The sequence below is a fragment of the Dipodomys ordii genome, unplaced genomic scaffold (assembly GCF_000151885.1).
Source record: "Dipodomys ordii isolate 6190 unplaced genomic scaffold, Dord_2.0 Scaffold128, whole genome shotgun sequence".
In the NCBI taxonomy this organism is placed as follows: Eukaryota; Metazoa; Chordata; class Mammalia; order Rodentia; family Heteromyidae; genus Dipodomys; species Dipodomys ordii.
In genome coordinates, this window is record NW_012267344.1 from 1,309,290 (window position 1) to 1,327,334 (window position 18,045).

Consider the following 18,045-nt stretch of genomic DNA (forward strand, 5'->3'; position numbering starts at 1 on the left):
AGGCAAGCGCTCCACTGAGCCACCTTCCTAGGCCCCTTCCAGACTTCCTTAACTGACTGACCCACCTGTGAGCAGGCGGTGGCGACACTGGTCCACCAGGCGCTGGCAGTACTGGATCTCGGCCCTGAGGTCTCGCAGTTCCTGGTACTCGCTGCGGTACTGCTTTTTCAGGTCTTTGAGCTTTACAATCAGCAGGAATTCCTCCTCGTCTATGATCATCAGCCCCTTGCTCTCGTACTCACCTGCAGGGTGATGGAGGGGGTCAGGGGATGAGGCCAGCCAGCCTGGGTTGGTGCAGGAAGACATTTGACCCATGAACGGGCACAGTGCTAGCCAAGTCATGAATGACAAGGAGGCTGGACGGCAGGACTGAGCGAGGCAAGGAAGTAAAGAAAGCACAAGGCTGCTACATCATATCTGTAGGAAGGGGCAATATTTTTTTTTTTTGGTCAATCCTGGGGCTTGAACTCTGGGCCTGGGCGCTGTCCCTCAGCTCTTCAGCTCAAGGCAAGCGCTCTACCACTTGAGCCACAGCGCCACTTCTGGTTTTCTACTGGTTAATTGGAGATAAGAGTCTCACAGACTTTCCTGCCCAGGTTGGCTTCAAACTGTGATCCTCAGATCTCAGCCTCTTGAGTAGATAGGACTACCACCAGCACCTGAGCTCTAGAATGGTCTGGATCAGAGTCTCCTCCTCCATCAGTCTCTCCTTCCTTTTCCCCCTTCCCAAACCGATCTCATGAAGTTTCATGGTTTTTCTTTTTTTCTTATGCTGTCCTGTGGCTTAAACTCAGGGCCGAAACTCAAGCCTCCTGCTTGGCTTTTTACTCAGGGCTAGCCCTTTACCCCTTGAGCCACAGTCCTACTTCTAGCTTGTTTTCATGGAGATAAGAGTCTCAGGGATTTGTCTGCCCAGTCTGGCTTCAAACCATGATCATCCGATCTCAGCTTCCCGAGCAGCTAAGATTACAGGCGAGTCATGGTGCTCGACCTGTGAGGGTACTTTTTTACAAATCCATTTACTGCCTAGTGTGGTCTCCTCATTTAGCCATGGATGGGGCCTGCCCCAAGGACCTTGTATAAGGGGCTCCCAGCTAACCATCTCCTGGGGCTATTTATTGCAAAACCACAGGCCAGTTTGTCCATGGACAGCATCATCAATGAGGTGGAAGGGCTGGAGCTTAGGTCTGAGATGAGGATGTAAGGAAAGACATGATACTTGTAGAAGCTGGACCGCACCCCTTCACCCCTGAGGGCTGACTAGCACTAAGCCCTACGCAGCAGGTTGAGAGGGCCCAGGCCCTCTCCTCTCCATGTTTACCTTCCGTTTCCCGTAGTGACTTCTGGCTTTGCAGCGCCTCTTTGGTGGAATCTATCTCCTTTTTGATGGCATTGATGCGCTGCGTGATCTCACTGGCCTTTTTCCTCCGTTCATTCAAGATGGACTTGTTTTCTTTGAAGATGCGGTTGATCTCACTACCTCGCTCGTTCTTAAAGTCCTCAAAAGCCATAGGTTTGGTGGGTGGAGTACTCGGCCTAGGGACAGAGGAGGAGGGGAGATAACAAGGAGACAGGAATGAGGAGCTACCCTTGGCAGCACCAGGCACTGGATGTTTCTTCACTAGAGCTCCGGTGGGCAGAAGGCATTCATGGGTGCCTAGAACTTTTATTTCTTGTGTGTATGCTCAGGCGTGCGCTAACTATGGCTTGAACTCAGGCCCTGGGCTCTGTCCCTAAGCTTTTTTTCCCCCCCTCAACGATAAAACTTTACTACTTAGTTGATCCACAGCTTTTGCGGTGGTTTTTTTTTTTGGGGGGGGGGTGTAATTTCTTGGAGTCTCACAGACTTTCCTGCCCAGGCTGGCTTCAAACTGCAATCCTCAGATCTAACCCTCTCTGAGTAGCTAGGATTTATAGTCATGAGCCAATAGCAACTGGCAAACATTTTTTCTTTATAGACATGAGCCATCAGAACCTTTTTATATAATCATCTTCTCTTTCATATTTCCTAAAAACTCATTTGATGACCCACCAGGGAAGTGACGAGAGGAAAAAGAAGGAATTTCACTGAGAGAATTTTGTGCCTTTTGAGTATTTGCAAAAGGTGCACATTTACCAGCACTGGTGGCTCATGCTTGTAATCCTAGCTACTCAAGAGGTTGAGATCTGAGGATCACAGTTCAGAGCCAGCCTGGACAGGAAAAGTCTGTGAGGCTTTTATATCCAGTTAACCACCAAAAAGCCAGAAATGGAGGTATAATCCAAGTAGTAGTATACTACTTGGTAGTATACCAACCTTGAATGAAAAAGCTAAGGGAGAGTGCAAGGCCCTGAAAAAAAAATCATTAAAAAAAAACAAACAAACAAATGCTAGCCGGGCACCGGTGGCTCACGCCTGTCATTCTAGCTACTCAGGAGGCTGAGATCTGAGGATCGAGGTTCCACGCCAGCCTGGGCAGAAAAGTCCATGAGATTCTTTATCTCCAATAAACCACTAGAAAACTGGAAGTGGCTCTGTGGCTCAAGTGGTAGCGCGCTCGCCTTGAGCTGAAGAGCTGAGGGACAGCGCCCAGGCCCACAACTCAAGACCCACGACCGGGGGGGAAAAAAAGTTACCTGGGTGGGCGCAATTCTTCCTTAGGCGAGTCCGAGGGTTCGATACTGGATGTCTCCCGGTCCCGAGAAAGCATGTCTTTGGCATCTCCATCTTTGGAAGACAGGATCAGCTGGGTCTTGGAGGTGGAACTCATGTCGAAGTCTTTCCCGCTCTGGGGGCTGCTGGCTCCTTCCTTCCTGGCTGAGGGGCTGGCAGGAGGCAGGAATGCCCTCAGGGCCCAGTCGATGAGAGCAGACAAAGAGCTAAAGATGTTGTTCAGCCCTCTCCATACCCAGAGACCCACACCATTTAGTTCCTATCTTTTCCTTCCCTTGGTTGGTTAGGTTCATTGGGGTCAAGGGTTGAACCCAGGCCTTTAATGCTTGGCTAATATTCTACCCAGTACCACCTCCTATCTCTCCCTCCTTAACTTCAGGACAAACTGAGGAAGAGAGGGAGAGCTTCCTTTTCTCTCCTTCTCTCCCAATGAACAAGGATCCCTCAACTATCTCAGGGGGACACACCAAGCAAAAGAGTAAACAATGGGACTTGAAGGTGTACGGACCTGGGGGGTGGGCTGCAGGCTCTCAGGAGCCAATGGGAGTGATGAAGTTATTAGTCACGAGGAGGGGTGGATCTGTCTGCAAGCCAATGGTAAACTAGGAGTCCAGGCTCCCTTGATCTGGACCTATCTGACCTGAGACACTTTGAGTCCAAACTCCCCTGATCTGCACCAGTACCCCTACCACCTCTCAGGAAAGTAGTCGACCATCTTCCCTTCAGCAGTGGCACGCCTAAACAGAACTAAACTGACGAGAGGATGCCCACGGTTATTGTTTCCACCATTTCCTCCTCTACTCTATCTTCCCCCTTCTTTTCTGAATTTTTTGTTTTTATTTTTTGTTGGTTGTGGGGCTTGAACTCTGGGCCTGGGCACCGTCCCTGAGCTCTTCAGCTCAAGGCGAGCGCTCTACCAGTTGAGCCACAGTGCCACTTCCGGTTTTCTGATGGTTCATTGGAGAGAAGAGTCTCACGGACTTTCCTGCCTGGGCTGGCTTTGAACCACGATCCTCAGATCTCAGCCTCCAGAGTAGGTAGGATGGTTAGGATGACAGGCGTGAGCCACGGGCACCCAGCTTTTCCCTCTGTACCTCTTCTTCCCTTTTCTGCCTTTCTTCCTTCCTCCCATTCCACTGTCGTCCTTCTCCCTCTTCCCCTTCCCCCTCTCTCATCTCAGACTGGCCTGCAATGTGGGCTTCCCCCACCCAGAGCTTGGATTATAGGCATGTGTGACCATTCCCAGCCTCTTCTTGCAGTAAGGGTGTCTCTGGGACCACGCTCCATCCACGGTATTGAATAGCAAGGGCTAGGGTGTGACTGTCCTCTTGAAAAAGCAGGAAGAGCAAGGTTTCCCTCCACTGTTTGACGCTCACCCCTAAACTATGGCCCACTGTGAGAGCTATATCCATCCGCTTAGGCTTACAATACCACAGTGACTTTGATGCTGTCGTTCTTCCCATTTTAGGGCTGTGGAAACAAGCGCACCGTCATTACCACCCTACACCCAAGATGATCTCATAGGTGTAGCAAGTAAACCTGAACATGAACTCTGAAACCTGTATGCTTGTCTACTGCTAGTCAGCCCTGGCTGGACGGCAGAGGGAGGGAGGGGGTGGACGCAGTTAACACCTTTGCACAAGGAGGACAGGGGTGAGCTAGCCAGAAGATCTCTCACCTGATCTGTTCTTTGAGTCCTCTCTTGGTCTTGGACTTCTTCCCGGGTTTGGAAGAGTAGGGGGCAACTCCGAGTCCAAAGCTTTGTCCATCAGGTTCACCTACTAAGTGGCCATCAGCATCCACGATCCCTGCCTAGATAGAGGCTGGTGTAAAGGTCATGGGGCAAGGTTAAAAGTTGGGGCTTCTAAGCTGGGCGCTGGTGGCTCACACCTGTCATCCTAGCTGCTCAGGAGGCTGAGATCTGAGGATCCTGGTTCACAGGTAGCCTGGGCAGGAAAGTCTTTGAGATACTTTGTGGGGTTTTTGTTTGTTTTGGGGGGGGTTTTTCTGTTTTTTTTTTGCCAGTCCTGGGGCATTGAACTCAGGGCCTGGGCACTAGCCCTGAGTTTTGTTTTTTGTTTTTTGGTTGTTGTTTGCCACTTCTGGCTTTTTCTGTATATGTGGTACTGAAGAATTGAACTCAGGGCTTCATGCATGCTAGGCAAGCACTCTACCAATGAGCCACCTTCCCAGCCCCTCCATGAAATTCTTATCTCCAATAAATGCCCAAAAAAGCCAAAAATGGAGTTGTTACTCAAGTGGTAGAGTGCTAGCCTTGAGCAAAAGAAGCTTAGAGACAGGGCCCAGGCCCTGAGTTCAAGCCCCAGAATCAGAGCAGGCACATACGCACACATCCCCTTCCCCCCCCCCCCCCCACGTTTGGGCTTCTCAGAGATGCAACTAGATATGACCTAAGGCTTGAGATGGGCCCGTTTGTCCTACATACTAAGATCTGGCAGTACCTGCTGATGCCAGTTTTTTGCTGTCCAAATACCCCTATCCTAACCCATTCCTGTGGCTCTGAAGAACATTTTCTAGTCTAGGTCCAATGTGTGGACATCATTGTTCAATTCAGAAGTGGCCGGCTCGTACAAAGGCACCCCGTGTTCCTCCTGGAGGTACCTTTTCCTGAGGCAATTCTAGGTCAATCAGCAGGTAATGTTAGCAGAAAGCAGGTGTGCTTACCTTCTGCACAGCAGAAATGGTTGCAAAGTCATTCTTATCTATGAGAGTGTACTTCCTGCGCAGGGCAGACTCTATCTCCTGTTCCTGTTGGCTTGAGAGAGAGAGAGACAGACAGAGAGTTTGATGGGGGGCCATACTGGGCCCACTTGGGCAAAACTAAGTTCTGGATTAGAAGGGGTTTTTGTTGTTTTGTTATGTTTTGTTGTTTTTTGTCAGTCGTGGGGCTTGAACTCTGGGACTGAGTGCTGTCCCTCAGCTCTTCAGCTCCAGGCTAGTGCTCTACCACTTGAGCCACAGCGCCACTTCCAGTTTTCCAGTGGTTCATTAGAGATAAGAGTCTCATGGACATTCCTGCCCCAGGCTGGCTTTGAACCCGCGATCCTCAGCTCTCAGCTTCCTGAGGAGCTAGGATGACAGGTGTGAGCCACTGTTTGAGCGATGAACATAGTGGCATAGACTGTTGACAGGAGGCAGAGGAAGGATCTCAGTTTTGAAGACCTACCTCAAAAACAAAAATATGAAAGGGCTAGAGGTGTGGCTCAAGGGGTAGAGCACCTACTTAAGAAGTACAAGCTCTGAGTTCAATCCCTAGTAATGAAAGAAAAAAAAGAAGTTGTTGTTGAGACACATCCTTATCTTGAGCCCGAAGACAAAGCACATAGAGTCACTGTCCGGTATCCAAACCTACACCCAAACCATCTGACATGCCAGGTGCATCTGTTCCAGAGGTGACACGTCAATATGGGCTGTAAGGCCTATGCTCCAGCCAAGGTTTGCTCTCTAATAGTTCCTCAGAGTCATGTGACCAGTCTTTGATATTACCCAGCCTGATTTGGCAGTAGGGAGATCTGCACTCAAACTATAAATGCCTGCCTTCTGCAGTAGGGGGCAGGGGAGTCTGGTGATGCCAAGCTCTGAGTAGGTTCACAGCTGTCACACTGTGGACTTCCTATCCTATTAATGAACTCAGTAAACATCCACACCCAATACTCTGATCTGGATCCTCACATGACAGAGAGAAAGGAGTGCTCTTGAAAGCATGTACCCAGCATCATGGAAAATGATAGGCAGGCACCGGTGGCTCACGCTTGTCATCCTTGCTACTCAGGAGACTGAGATCTGAGAATCATGGTTCAAAGCCAGCCCAGCAGGAAAGTCCATGAGACTTTTTTTTTTTTTTTTGGGTCCGGTCGTGGGGCCTGAACTCTGGGCCTGGGCGCTGTCCCTCAGCTCTTCAGCTCAAAGCTAGCGCTCTACCACTTGAGCCAGAGCGCCACTTCCGGCTTTTTTCTTTTTGCTTATGTGGTGCTGAGGAATTGAACCCAGGGCCTCGAGCATGCAAGGCAAGCGCTCTACCACTGAGCCACCTTCCCAGCCCCAAGTCCATGAGACTCTTATCTCTAATAAACCGCCAGAAAACTGGAAGTGGCGCTGTGGCTTAAGTGGTAGAGCGCTTGCCTTGAGCTGAAGAGCTCAGGGACAGCGCCCAGGCCCAGAGTTCAAGCCCCATGACGGTGGGGGTTGTTAAGGGAGGGAGGCTCTCACCTCAGAATCACTCGGAACTGGTTGAACACCTCCTGGATCTGCCTCAGATTGATTATCTGGAAGGAAGAGAACAGGGAAGTTACAAAGGGCCACCTGGGGACCAGACTGTATAGCTGACTCTGGACCATCTGACTTGAGAATGGGACTATCTGCAGCCTCTCAACAAAGCACCACCAAGCCTTTCTCAAAAAGTAAATGTGCACTGGGTACCGGTGGCTCACACCTGTCAGCCTCGCTACTCAGGAGACTGAGATCTGAGGATCGCAGTTCAAAGCCAGCCCGGGCAGGAAAGTCCATGAAACTCTTATCTCCAATAAACCACCAGAAAACCAGAAGTGGTGCAATGGCTCAGAGTGGTAGAGTGCTTGCCTTGAGCAAAAAGAGCTCAATGACAATAACCGGGCCCTGAGTTCAAGCCCCACGATGGACAAAATATAATTTAAAAAAAAATCCTATGTTGGGCTGGGAAGTTGGATCAGTGGTAGAGCGCTTGCCTTGCATGCTCGAGGCCCTGAGTTCGATTCCTCAGCACCACATAAGCAAAAAGAAAAAAGCCGGAAGTGGCGCTGTGGCTCAAGTGGTAGAGCGCTAGCCTTGAGCTGAAGAGCTGATGGACAGCGCCCAGGCCCAGAGTTCAGGCCCCACGACTGGACCAAAAAAAATAATCCTATGTTGATTTCCCTACCTGAAGGGTGAGACCAGGAGGCAATGGGACTCGTATCTGGGCAGCCAAGCTGTGCTTATACTCTTGGGACAGAGGTCATTGGCTTTGAACAACACCCCACCCCCACCCCGCAGGCCTTTCAACTTGGCAGGCAAGGCTATGGTGAACTGAATGTTCTTTTTTTTTTAAGTCAGTTGTGGGGCTTGAACTCTGGGCCTGGGCTGTCTCTCAGCTCTTCAGCTCAAAGTGAGCGCTGTACCACTTGAACCACAGAGCCACTTGGGGTTTTCTGGTGGCTTATCGGAGATAAGAGTCTCATGGACTTTCCTGCCAGGGCTGGCTTTGAACAGCAATCCTTGAATCTCAGCCTCCTGAGTAGTTAGGATGACAGGCATGAGCCACTGGCGCCTAGCTCTGAATGCTCTTTGTCACATACCCACCCAGCACCTGCTCTGTATGAGGTTCCACGGCCAAGTATAGCCCACACTGGGAGTGTCCAGGTCAGGGAGCCCCCAAACCAACTGAGTGAGCCTGCTGATCCTGCAAACTTACATCGATCTCATCCAGGGTCCCATCCAGGTACCTCCGCACTTGGGAGTTGATCTCAGCAATCTGAATTTCATCCATGGGGTCGTAGGTCACCAGGGTGCGGTTGGCCTTAAAAAAAGAAGTGATAAGTAACCAGAAACTTGAGCCTGAGGGAGAGCCAAAAAGGGGCCCCTTTGGCACCGGCACTGGCTGCTTAGGCTGGCTCTTGTTTGTCTAGCTGTCTGCCCTTGGCCCTACGCCCTCCAGCATGGGTCCTTCCCCTGCCCCAGCCCCTTACCAGGCTGTCATGGATGGCAAGTTCCTGCTTGAGCAACACCAGCTCCTTCTCCAGATTCTTGACCATTCTCTGCCAGGGAAGAGGGGAGGGGGTCATCAGAGAAGCCACCAGGTGAGGTAATTCAATTCTATGCCCAGATGTTCCTGCCAGCCAGTCTTGGTAACCTATAAGGTATATTCTAGGCTTCCTGGCTATTCTCTCCCTGCTAGGGAGATGGCTTCAACAGCCTCTGGGCCTTTACCTCTTCTCAGCAGAAGAGATGGAGGACAGAGAGAACACAGGACACCGAACCTATTTCAAATTCAAGTCCTAGGTGGTTTTATTTTTTTTTTTCCCAGTCCTGCGGCTGGAACTCAGGACCTGGGCACTGTCCCTGAACCTCTCTTGCTCAGTAGTGCTCTACTGCTTGAGTCACAGCACCACTTCCAGTTTTATAGTGGTTTATTGGAGATAAGAGTCTCACAGACTTTCCTGCCCAGACTGGCTTTGAACCGTGATCCTCAGATCTCAGCCTCCTGAGTAGCTAGGATGACAGGCGTGAGCCAAGGACATGTGTTGAGAAAATGGAATGTTAAGTCATTTATAATCTGGTGGCTATTATCAGCTTGTCTTCCATAAAAGAGGCACAAAGGACTTCACGTGAGCAACAGGGTTATTGGGGGGGGGAAGGACTATCTGTTCCAATTCAGCTTCCAATTTCCCACCCTGGGACCGAGGGAGCTGGTTCTCCTCATGACTATGCCGGTGTTTGTCTGTTTTTGTGTTTGTGTTGGTACTGGGGGAAGGGGGAGGTGAACTCAGAACCTCATGTTCTTTCTTGGCTTTTTCACTCAGGGCTGGCGATCTACCACTTAAGCCACAACTCCACTTCTGGCTTCTTGGTGGTTATTTGGAGAGAAGAATCTCAAGGGCTTCCCCTTGCCCAGGCTGGCTTTGAACCCAAGATCCTCAGATCTCAGCCACCTGAGTAGCTAGGATGACAGGTATGTAACAATGACCCAGGATGGCCCCAAACTCAGAGACCCTCCAGATTCCCAAGTAGTAAGGATTACAGGCATGTGTCACCATGCCCAGTGACCTGGGCTCTTATTAGAAATATAAATCTTTTCAGGTACAGTACTACACATCTGTAATCCCGGCACTCCAGGGGCTGAGGAGCGTGTTCCAGGCCAGCTTAGGATACCTAGCGAAAACTTGTTTCAAAAAAACAAAAACATGGACTGGGAAGGTGGCTCAGTGGTAGAGCGCTTACCTTGCCTGCATGAGGCCCTGGGTTCGATTCCTCAGCACCACATAAGAAAAAAGCCAGAAGTGGCGCTGTGGCTCAAGTGGTAGAGCACTAGCCTTGAGCTGAAGAGCTGAGGGACAGCGCCCAGGCCCAGAGTTCAAGCCCCACTACCGGACCCCAAAAAAAAAAAAAAAAAAAACATGGCCAGGCACTGATGGCTCACACCTGTCAACCTAGCTACTTAGGAGGCTGAGATCTGAGGATTGTGGTTCAAAGCCAGCCCGGGCAGGAAAAGTCTGTGAGACTCTTATCTCCAATGAACCACTAGAAAACCGGAAGTGGTGCTGTGGCTCAAGTGGTAGAGCACCAGCCTGAGCTGAAGAACTGAACTGAGGGACAGCGCCGAGGCCCAGAGTTCAAGCCCGACAAAAACAAAAAAACGGGCTGGTAATGTGGCTTAGCTGTAGAGTGCTTGCCTAGCATGCATGAGGCCCTGGGTTCAATTTCTCAGTACCACATACATAGGTAAAGCTGGAAGTGCCACTGTGGCTCAAGTTGTAGAGTGCTAACCTTGGGCAAAAGCAGCTCAGGGACAGTGCCCAGGCCCTGAGTTCGAGCCCCAGGACTAGCAAAATAAATAATCAAGAAATGCAAATCCTCAGGCTCCGCCCCAATAATGGCCAGAATCAGGATCTGAAGCTCAGCCTGCTTGTGTATGAGACCCATGGATGGGTCCACAGAGCAATAGGGACTGTTAATTTCCTTCAGGATTTAGAGATCTGAAAAGTTTAATTGCTTCTGCATGAGCACGAGGGATGTACAATCTCTTTCTGCAGTGACCTTGACACCATAAGCATCTTAAAGGAAAACCAAGCTGGGCACTGGTGGCTCATGCCTGTAATGCTTAAACTCAGGAGACTGAGATCTGAGGATTGGGGTTTGAAGCCAGCCAGGGCAGGAAAGTCTGTGAGACTCTGATCTCCAATTAACTACCAAAAAAGCTGGAAATGGTGCTGTGGCTCAAAGTAGTAGAGTGCTAGCTACCTCCTAAAAGCCCCAAGTGATCAGCAAATGTGCTTTTACTTTATTAGTTGTTACCAAAATTCTTCCCCAAATGCTTGTGTTAATTATACTCTGGCCAGAAAATAACTTGAGTTCTGTTTCTCCACCTTCTCCCTCATCATCATTTCTTACATTTGCCAGAGACCAAAGTCCAATTTTTGCTGGTCTGAGGGTGTGACGTTTGAATTCCCTTTTGCCCTGGTTAATGCCTCTTGATTTCTCAGCTCTGTTTATGGGGCTGGATCACTTAGGCCAGTGAGCTAGTCTAGTCTATTCTGAACTGACAGCCAGGCAACTTCTGTGAGGTAATCCACACTCCCTAAACTGTTAAGGAGATCTCATGGAGAAGCCCAAGGAACCCAGGATTTCTGGAGCCACACACCTGTGAACTGGGTGGTTGCCCCCTGGTTACCTCTGTGGCAGCCTTGGAAGAGTCTCCAGGGATGCTAAAGCCCTGGTCTGTGCCAAGGTAGAATGAGACTGACCCAGGGCCAAGTGAGGATCTTTGGCAGAGGCAGGAAGGAAGTCACTGCTATCTCTTCCCACATGGCATCAAATCCATACACTTTCCTCGCCCCCCCCCCCCCCCCCGTAGAGGAGGCCTCTCAGCACCTCAGCATCATATTTTTCATTGATGGAAGGCTCGGTTGTCACCAGCTTCATCCTGTTGGCAAACCGCAGCGAAGAAAGCTGGAAAACAGATCAAGCAGATGTCAGATGACTTCCAAACCAAGGGAGACTCGTTCCGCACGCCCCCCCCCCCCTCCGCCAGGCCTACGGGTTCATGCCTGTAATCCTTAGCTGCTCAGGAGGCAGAGATTGGGAGGATTGTGGTCCTAGCTCTGGCAAAATATTCCCTTTGAGCCAGGCGCTGGTGGCTCATGGCTGGAATCCTAGCTGCTCAGGAGGCTGAGATCTGAGGATGGCGGCTCAAAGCCAGCCTGGGCAGGAAAGTCCATGTGACTCTTATCTCCAATGAACCACCAGAAAACTGAAGTGGCGCTGTGGCTCAAGTGGTACAGTGCTTGCCTTGAGCTGAAGAGCTCAGGGACAGCTCCCAGGACCAGAGTTCAAGCCCCACAACTGACAAAAAAAAAAAATTTTTTTAATAATAAAAGGCAGGTGTAGCTGAGTCCTGGTGGTTCACGCCTATAAGCCTAGTTACTCAGGAGACTGAGATCTGAGGATCAGGATTTGAAGCCAGCCCAGGCAGGAAAGTCTGTGAGACTTACCTCCAATTAACTACGAGAAAACCTGAAGTGAGGCTGCGGCTCACTAGAGCACTAGCCTTGAGCAAAAAAAAGAGCTTAAGGATAGTTCCCAGGCCCTGAGTTCAAGTCCTGTGACCCAAAAATAACTGTCTTTTTTTCAGTATCCCCACCAAAACAAATTAACCTAACAGATCCATAATATTATGATTCCAAGATGTAATTAATGTTTAAAAAAACTGTTGCTAGGCAACAATGGGGTCATGCACGTAATTGGAGCTATTCAAGAGGCTGAGAGCTGAGAATCAGCTGTTTGAAGCTGGCCCAGGCAGGCAAACTGAAGACGCTATCTCCAGCTAACAAGCAAGAAGCTGGAAGTAGAGGTGAGTCTCAAGTGATTGCTCTTGGGGTACAACTGTGCTTGGCTAGGAACCAGAGAGATGTGAAAGCTTTCCCCTGGAGAGGCTGCCCCACGTCAGCAGGGGTTGCTTGTTCCAGGCACCAAACCCCAGAGCATTGAATGTATGGCAGAAACACACGCTCTAGAAGCTGGGATTGTCCCTAATGCCCATGGCCGGGAGGCCCTGCAGATCTGTCTTGCCCCACAGTATCCTTGGTATTGAAGGGCTTCATCTGCCTAAGTATATTCTGGAGATTGCCTTAACATCCACACTTGAAAAGTGAAATGGCTGGGGACATAGCTCATGTGGTATAGCGCTTGGCCTAGTGTGTACCTAATAACAGGTACACATACACAGCTCCGCTTCAGCTTTTTGTGGATAATTGGACATGAGAGTCTCACAGACTTTCCTGCCAGTCTGGCTTGGAACCGAGATCCTCAGATCTCAGACTCCCCAGTAGCTGGGATTACAGGCGTGAGTCACCAGTGTCTGTCTCCAATTACTAACCTACTACTGCCAACCAGCTCAGTGCCCACTTCTCCTCACTCCAGCTCCAGGGAAAAAATTAAAAAACAAGAAACCTCCTTCTTCCTCTCTCTCTGGCCTCCTCTGAAGGTCTCCTCTCTTCCTCTCACATTACTTAGGGCTGGGAACTCTTGACTTTCATCCACAGACCTCCATGGGTTGGTGCTTAACACCTATGTGGTTCATGTTGGCCTTAGATCCAACCACAGCCTAGAATACTGTAGTGTTCATTGTGTGTGTGTGTGACTCGTGGGGCTTGAACACAGAGTCTAGGTGCTGTCCCTGAGCTTTTTTTGCTCAAGACTAGCCCTCTACCACTTGGGCCACAAGGCCACTTCTAGCTTTTTTTGGTGATTAATTGGAGAGAAGAGTTCATGGGGCTTTCCTGCCCAAGCTGGCTTCAAATCTTGATTCTCAGAGATTTATCAGCCTCCTGAGTAGCAGGAGCTACAGGCATGAGCCACCAGCACCCAGCTTGTGTTTGTAAGATGTTCAAACATATGAATCTTTTTTTTTTTTTTTGCTTTTTGGGGAGTCTGTCCTGGAGATCAAATCCAGAGTCTTGTACATGCTAGGCAAGTGTTCTTATCGAGCTATGACCCCAGCCCAAACACGTCATTGCAAAGAGGAGGTAAGTAATTGGGTTTGGAGTAGTAACTTAGTAGTAGTTTATCTATAGACTAGGCAGGAGGCCCTAGGTTTGCTGAATACTTCCCCCACCCTCCCGCCCCAGTCCCTGATTGTCCACATGGGTGTTGTACCAGCTGAACCAGTCTGGGGTCAGCTCTACCCAGCCCTGGGTAACCCATGAAGGAGGGATGCCAACTTGTCTGTACTGACCGTTTCTTCTAACTGGGCAGCTTCTCCATAGATGTTTGTCACCAGAACCAAATTGCAGTTTCCCCCTGTGAGAAAGCGAAGACACAAAAGGCTTGTGACTCGTGGTGGGTTTTTTGGTCAAACTCCCTTGGGGCTGGTGGGGCTCTGTTACGGACAAAACATCCATAATCCCACAGCATTCAAATGTTGAAGCCTTCACCCCCAAAGTCCCACCTTCAAATACCCAATGGGATGGTATTTAGTGGTAGGGCTTTGGGGAGAAAATTAAGTTTAGGTGAGCCTGGGAGTGGAGTTCTTCTGATGGAATTACTGTCCTTATAAAAGAGAAAAAAGAGAGAGAGACCCAAGCATTGATGGCTCCTGCCTGTAATCATAGCTACTCAGGAGGCTGAGATCTGAGTATTGCAGTTCAAAGCCAGCCTAGGCAGGAAAGTCCGTGAGACTCTTATCGCCAATTAATCACAGAAAAAGTCAACAGTGGTGCTGTGGCTCAAGTGGTAGAACGCTAGCCTTGAGCAAAAGGAGCTCAGGGACATCGCCGAGACCCAGAATTCAAGCTCCATGACTGACAAAAAAAAAAAAAATAGGCTAAGGGACCAGTGCCTAGGCCCTGAGTTCAAGACCAGGACCAGCACATGTGCGCACACGCACATGCATGCGCACATACACACACATCAGAGACCAGAGCCTTGTCTCTTTCCATGTGTGGATACAGACAGATGGTAGCCATCTGCAAGCCAGGAAAAAGGCCCTCACCAAGAACCACGTATCAGCTGGCACCTTGATCTTGGACTTCCCAGCTCCAAACTGTGAGAAATAAATGTTGGTCTGTTGTTGAAAGCCACCAGTGTATGGTGTTTTGTCTTAGAAGCTCAAGCTGAGTCAGAGAGAGCCTGTATGGAACTGAGACATGGGAGAGGGGAAGGGAAGGGGGAGGGAAGAAAAGAGGGAGGGAGAGAAAGAAGCTAGCAAATGTACCTAAGAAGGAACAGAAGAGGACAGTGGTGAAAAGACAGTATGGGAGAAAGAGTGTAAGGCTGGGAGAAAGGGTGGGAGCCAGGACCTAGCTCATGATAGTCATATAGCTAACAATCGGAGACCAGTGGAGGTGGGCACTGGTGGCTCACGCCTGTCATTCTAGCTACTCAGGAGGCTGAGATCTGAGGATCGCAGTTCAAAGCCAGCCCAGGTAGAAAAATCAGTGAGGCTCTGATCTCCAGTGAACCACTAGAAAACCAAAAGTGGCACTGTGGCTCAAGAGGTAGAGCGCTGGCCTTGAGCATAGGGACAGCACCCAGGCCCAGAGTTCAAGCCCCATGACTGACAAAAAATCCAGTGGGCAGGAGGGCATGGTTCAACTGTAGAGCACCTAGCAAGAGGGAAGCCCTGGATTCAAACTCTAGTCTTTTAAAAAAGAAAAAGGAGGCTGGTGCTGGTGGCTCATGCCTGTCACCCTAACTACTCAGGAGGCTGAGATCTGAGGATTGTGGTTCAGAGCCAGCCTGGGCAGAAAAGTCTGTGAGACTCTTATCTCCAATGAACCACCAGAAAACCAAAAGTGGTTCTGTGGCTCAAGTAGTAGAGTGCTCGCCTTGAGCTGAAGAGCTCAGGGACAGTGCCCAGGCCCAGATTTCAAGCCTCATGACTAACAGGAAAAAAAAACAAACAAACAACAGTGATTGTCATTAAACCTAACACAAACACCTGAGCACCTGGACATGACCAGACAACCTGCATTTTTGTGTGTGTGTGTGTGTGTGTGTGTGTGTGTGTGTGTGTGCGCGCGCACGCGCGCCAGCCCTGGGTCTTGCATTTGTGTGTGTGTGTGTGTGTGTGTGTGTGCCAGCCCTGGGTCTTGAACTCAGGGCCTGGGTGCTGTCTCTCAGCTTTTGTGCTTGAGCCATATGTTCACTTCTGGCTTTTTGGTGATTAACTGGAGGTAAGAGTTTCATGGGGCTGGGATGTAGCTTAGTGTCAAAGTGCTTATCTAATAAGTACAACATCTTCCTCAGCACTGGGGAAAAAAAAAAAAAAGAGGAAGAAGAAAAGAGTCTCATGGGCTTTCCTTCCCAGGCTGGCTTTGAACCTCTTGAGTAGCTAAGATTACAGGCATGAGCCATCAGCACCTGGCCTCAGCCTGTACTTTGTTGCCCTGGAAACTGCCAGAGGAAGGAGGGAAGGTCTGATGGGAGAGGCCCTCCCTCTGAATCTTCAAGGCCTGGAACTTCAATGTCTGTCAGACATTTAGAGACAAGGGGACACATGAGAAGATATCTGTAGCAGAGACCAGAGCGTAAGTAGAGTTTCTGGTGTGGCCTAGGCACAAGAAGAGGACCTGGATGCTGCTTTTCTGGATATGTCTGACACTACTATCAAAGAACTATAGGTAATTTGAGCCCCTCCCCCACCAAGAGGAAGAAATCTCTCTCTCTCCCTCTCTCTCTCTCACACACACACACACACACACACACACACACACACTGTGGCAGGGGTGGGGGGTGGAGGGGTGTTAGTGGTACCAGGCCCTCCTACTTGGCCACCAGCCACACCCTTACCTAATGAGTCCTTGAGGGCATGGGTGAGCTTGCACTGGCGGAAAGGGATGTGATCTCGCTTCTGGTCCCCAAGGGCAATGATGGCCTGCTCCAGGAATGACAGCGACTTGTTGATGTAGGTGGCTTCCTTCTGGACTCGTCCATCAGACTGCAAACCAAACATCAATTCCACTTTTTTTTTTTGCATGTCCTAGGACTTGAACTCAGGGCCTGGACACTGTCCCTGAGCTTCTTTTTGTTCAAGGCTTGTGCTCTACCACTTGAGCCACAGCACCACTTCTGGCTTTTTCTGTGTATGTGGTACTGAGGAATTGAACCCAGGGCTTCATGCATGCAAAGCAAGCACTCTACCGCTAGGCCGCATTCCCAGTCCTCAATTGCACTTTTGGATGCACTGGTTTGGGGTGATGCTACAAAGCTGCAGGAACCTTCCCCTGTACCCCCAATATTGCGATTGAATTCCATTTGGGGCTGAACATGAGAAAACTAAAATTCATGGACACGCTCATTTCTGTGAGTACTCCTGTGAATATGAACTTATATGAATATTCATAGAGGAATACTCAAAAGATGCAGTCTAGCAGGTGCCAGGGGCTCACACCTGAAATCTTAGCTACTCAGGAGGCTGAGATGTGAGGACTGTGGTTCAAAACCAGCCTGGGCAGGAGTCTTTGAGATCCTTGGCTTCACTTCTGCTAATTTTTTTTTTTTTTTCCTCAGTTGTGGAGCTTGAACTCTGGGCCTGGGCACTGTCCCTCAGCTCTTCAGCTCAAGGTAAGCATTCTATCACTTGAGCCACAGCGCCACTTCCAGTTTTGGGGTGGTTTATTGGAGACAAGAGTCTCACAGCCTTTCCTGCTTGGGCTGGCTTTGAACGGCGATCCTTGGATCTCAGCCTCCTGAGTAGCTAGGGTAACAGGCGTGAGCCGCCATGCCCGGCTAACTTCTGCTAACTGTTATTTCTCCTGCTGTGCTTTACCTGGCTCAGACCTGTGCCCTCAAAAATGGAGTGGGCATGCACAGACACACGCCTGCCAGAAACAGCATCCCTGCCTCTCTCACTTACCCCAGTTTTCCCCAGCCTCTCTGAGCCGGCCAGATCCACCAGGTTAATTTTGGAAGTGATAAACTTTTCATCTGATAAGGTCCGGGAATGGGCCTACAAAACATCCACTTAAGAGTTAGTCTGTAACAGGAGGGGCCTCTGATTGGGCAGTGCCCATTGGCAGTCACCCCTCCCTGGGCCAATCAAGGAGCTTGGCACTTACCTCCATGTAGATGGTGAAAATACTGTGTGACCTGGATGAGTTTTTGTTCATTGTGTGGGAGGCTAAAATCCTGTTGGTCTCTCCCTGAATGGGAAGGGAAATGAATGTACTATTTTTTGCAGAAAAAAAAAATGAAAACACCAATAACCACACAGGTAATCTCAGAACAGTGCAATTACATGGGCCTACTGGGCAAACTTGTGTTTTTGTTTTTTGTGGGTCATAGGGCTTGAACTCTGGGCCTGAGTGCTACCCCTCAGCTCTTTAGTTCAAGTTGAGTGCTCTACCACTTGAGCCACAGCGCCACTTCCGGTTTTCTGGTGGTTTATTGGAGATCAGAGTCTCACTGACTTTCCTGCCTGGGCTGGCTTTGAACCTCAATCCTCAGATCTCAGCCTCCTGAGTAGCTACGATTACAAGCATGAGCCACTGATGCCCAGATGGCAAACCTCTTTTGTAAATTAGTACAGAAGAAGATAGATTGGATTCTAGAACTATATGTTCACCTACTGCTGGGGGTGTGCAGATTGGTATAGCTTTCCAATAAGCAAGATGACAATTAGAGTGCTCTATATATATATATAT

General features: G+C 49.7%; 1 protein-coding gene across 1 annotated transcript in view; it reads right to left on the minus strand.

Moving 5' to 3' along the window:
- The window catches only part of Kif9 (kinesin family member 9), a 39,770-nt gene that overhangs the window by 3,696 nt on the left and 18,029 nt on the right, over positions 1-18,045 (minus strand). Inside the window, exons 6-18 of the mRNA XM_013030226.1 lie at positions 17,461-17,544; positions 17,259-17,351; positions 16,193-16,340; positions 13,638-13,702; positions 11,276-11,353; positions 8,374-8,442; positions 8,100-8,204; positions 6,884-6,939; positions 5,339-5,429; positions 4,332-4,465; positions 2,617-2,826; positions 1,322-1,536; positions 66-242 (exon numbers count right to left, since the gene is read on the minus strand). Coding sequence (XP_012885680.1) covers positions 66-242; positions 1,322-1,536; positions 2,617-2,826; positions 4,332-4,465; positions 5,339-5,429; positions 6,884-6,939; positions 8,100-8,204; positions 8,374-8,442; positions 11,276-11,353; positions 13,638-13,702; positions 16,193-16,340; positions 17,259-17,351; positions 17,461-17,544 — 1,525 coding nt within the window. The remainder of the gene's footprint in view (positions 1-65; positions 243-1,321; positions 1,537-2,616; positions 2,827-4,331; positions 4,466-5,338; positions 5,430-6,883; positions 6,940-8,099; positions 8,205-8,373; positions 8,443-11,275; positions 11,354-13,637; positions 13,703-16,192; positions 16,341-17,258; positions 17,352-17,460; positions 17,545-18,045) is intronic.